The sequence below is a fragment of the Vigna umbellata genome, chromosome 4 (genome assembly GCF_029865625.1).
Source record: "Vigna umbellata cultivar VRB3 chromosome 4, Vumbellata_1.0, whole genome shotgun sequence".
In the NCBI taxonomy this organism is placed as follows: Eukaryota; Viridiplantae; Streptophyta; class Magnoliopsida; order Fabales; family Fabaceae; genus Vigna; species Vigna umbellata.
The window spans coordinates 2,781,937-2,785,129 of record NC_142168.1 but is presented as its reverse complement, the minus strand read 5'-3'; the positions used below and the strand labels follow the sequence as shown (position 1 = coordinate 2,785,129).

The 3,193-nt window shown below is 36.9% G+C and overlaps 1 protein-coding gene across 1 annotated transcript in view; it reads right to left on the bottom strand.

Moving 5' to 3' along the window:
• LOC148198976 (uncharacterized) overlaps nucleotides 1-2,493 on the bottom strand; it is a 70,597-nt gene extending 68,104 nt beyond the window's left edge. Inside the window, exons 1-3 of the mRNA XM_088111946.1 lie at nucleotides 1,942-2,493; nucleotides 1,487-1,795; nucleotides 1,202-1,394 (exon numbers count right to left, since the gene is read on the bottom strand). Of these exons, the coding sequence (XP_087968072.1) occupies nucleotides 1,202-1,394; nucleotides 1,487-1,795; nucleotides 1,942-2,493 (1,054 nt within the window). The remainder of the gene's footprint in view (nucleotides 1-1,201; nucleotides 1,395-1,486; nucleotides 1,796-1,941) is intronic.
• Nucleotides 2,494-3,193: the final 700 nt, after the last annotated feature.

Here is a 3,193-nt window from a genome sequence, read left to right as displayed (position 1 = left end):
GTTTATGCTTGATTTGAGTGTTTTTGTGGCAGGTTTTGAGGTGAATTTGGTGAAAGAAGTGAAGAATGAGAGAGAGGACATTAGAAAAGACAAGAAAGAGTGCAAAAAGGAGAAGTCGAAGGCACCGCTCAGCGGCAAACTACCGCTGAGCGGCACTCAAGAGGTGGCGTTGGAACCGCTGAGGGGCAAATGGCCGCTGAGGGGAAGAAAGAAGACGCGTAACCACCGCTGAGCGGTAAATGGCGCTGAGCGGCACTTTTTGGGCTTGGACTTTTATAATCTTTTGTAACTCTAGATTAGTATTTAAGGGCTTGCACGTCCTTTAGTTAGTATCTTTGGCAGAAACGAGGCAAACACTCTCTCTTTCACCCCTTTGAAGGAGGATCTTGGATGCTCAGGCTACCTCTTCACCTTTATTGGGTTTATTCTTTCATACTTTCATTGTTATTCATCTAGGTTCACCATGAATATGGTGAACTAAACCTTGTATGTTTGTTGGGGAATCAATGTAATCTCTTGAAGCTCTCATATATGGAATCTGTTGAGTACATCTTTGAATTAAGACATATGCTTTCTTTTCATCATTAGTTAGGGTTTTTCCTCTTTGCTCAATGCTTGCATTGTTTAACTCATTCTAATGCATGATTATTGGTTTTGTTGATACGGACACGTACGGGGAAATCTAGATCCGGGGAATTTCTCCCAATATTTTACTGACAACATTATATTGGTTGCCTTAAGCTCCTGCACTCATGAACTAATCATTAGGAATGCTAGGAATTGTATGAACTATTTGATTAGGGAGAAGCCATCTAGAATGGTACATTAGAGAGTGGCATTAACAATGATGATTTGAAAGAGGAATTCCTAAAATATATGAGAGTGGATGAGATGAAATTGACCCCCAACAACATATTCATTCATTTAATCCATTGAAAGTGTTTATCTTATGTCTTTGCCATTGATCAAAATTCATGCATACATGTTTATTTTCTGTCTTGCATTTTAAACTCAAATATTTCGTTTGTAAGTCTTAGTTAATCAACAAATCACATAACTAAACTAGGCCGTGAGTCCTTTGGGAAGAACGATACTTGGTCTTACCAAGTTTTATTACTTGAACGATTCGGTCATACTTGCCGATTGTGAAACAAGTTTGTGACATCATATTTTGGTGCTTACAAATTTGTCCATCACTTACCAGGTTCATCAAGATCTAGGTAGCAGTTTGTAGCCATTGGAGTTTCAGCTTCCTTGCAATCCAGCATTTTGAATTTCTTCAACAGATCAATACAATACTTGGGTTGGTGAATGAAAATGCCATTTTTAGCTTGTTTGACTTGAAGACCAAGAAAGTAAGTAAGCTCTCCCATCATGGACATCTCAAACTCATCCTGCATAGTCTTGGAAAATTCTTTGCACAAAGTAGGATTCTTTTAATGAAGAGGGTTGAGTCAACTTTACCCCTGGAGAATCCCTTCTTTACCAGAAACTCACTTAGGTTCTCATACCATGACCTTGGCGCTTGCTTCAACCCATACAAAGCCTTTTTGAGCTTGAAGACATAGTCGGGATGTTCAAAATCCTTAAATCTTGGTGGTTGTTCCACATAAACTTCCTCTTTAATATATCCATTTAGGGATGCACTTTTGACATCCATTTGATATAGTTTGAATTTCATCACTGATGCAATAGCAAGAAGAATTCTTATTGCCTCCAGTCTAGCCACAAGTGCATATGTTTCATCATAATCGATTCCTTCCTCTTGGCAGTAGTCAAACTTACCAAGGTTTTCCTTTCCATTGTTTAGTACAAAACATTTGCATTCAAAGATCCTTATATGTGAGATATTGGCTTTCTTCCTTTGAATAACTCATATGGAGTTACTTTCAACATTGATCTTATTACAGTTATGTTCAATATGTAGCATGTTGTACTTACTACATCTGCCCATAAATACTTTGGCATGTTCATTTCATTTAGCATTGTTCTTGCTAACTCTTCCAATGCTCTATTCTTTCTTTCAACCACACCATTTTGTTGAGGTGTTCTAGGTGCTGAAAAATTGTGTGATATTCCCTTTTCCGCACAGTATTCATCAAATGCTTCATTCTGAAATTCTTTGTCGTGATCACTTTTAATCGATTTGACTCTGAGTTCCTTCTCATTTTGAATAATAGCAGCAAACTTCTTAAACACCTTGAGTGTGTCACTCTTGGCAAAGATGAAGAAGGTCCAAGTGAAGCGAGAATAGTCATCCACGATTACTAATCCATAAGAATTTCCACCTAGACTTTTCACCTTTGAGGGACGGAATAAGTCTATATGTAGAAGTTGCAGAGGTCTGGAAGTTGACATCTCCCTTTTGTTCTTGAAGGACTGCCTAGTTTGTTTTCCTTTATGGCAAGCATCACATAATCTCTCAAAAGCGTAGCGAATATTAGGAAGACCAATGACAAGATCCTTTGATACTAGCTTGTTCAGTTGACCCATGTTGATGTGAGCTAGTTGTTAAAAATATTTTTGATCTACAGAAACGAAACCAAAAACTTGTTGATGGATCGACAAGTGTACCGAATCACATAAGTAATATAAAATGGTAAGACCAAGTATCGTATCCCTGAAGACTCTCGGCACTAAACAGTTGTGAGATAACTCAATTAATTAAGACTTAAATAAAATGAGATTGTTGGTTTCAAATGCAAAGACATAAAATTAAATATGAATGCAAATTGATCAATAATAGAGTAACACAGAGATGAACGAAGGTTGTTTATAAAATGAGATAAGTATGTTGTTAGGGTTTCACCAAGTTTACTTCATGTATATAAAAATTCTTCTTTTCACTTTAATATTAACATCACTCACTAAACTACTTAGAACCCGATCCCTCGGCACAATAAGCCTGCCTTAATTCCTAGTTCGTGCAATTCCTAGCGTTCCTAGAAAATTAAGTTTGAAGATCAAGAGCTTAAGACGACCAAGTACTCATACCCTCATCCATGAGAAATATTACCCTTGGGAGAATTCAACAAGAACCTGAATTGTAAGGAACCTCCCGACACTCATGCAATTCATAAATCATGCTACTAAATGAGTTAAATAGAGCAAGCATTGAAACAGATGAATTCACTAATAATTAATGTAAAAACATATAAATTAAGAATCAATGCAAATACATGAGAGTTCACAA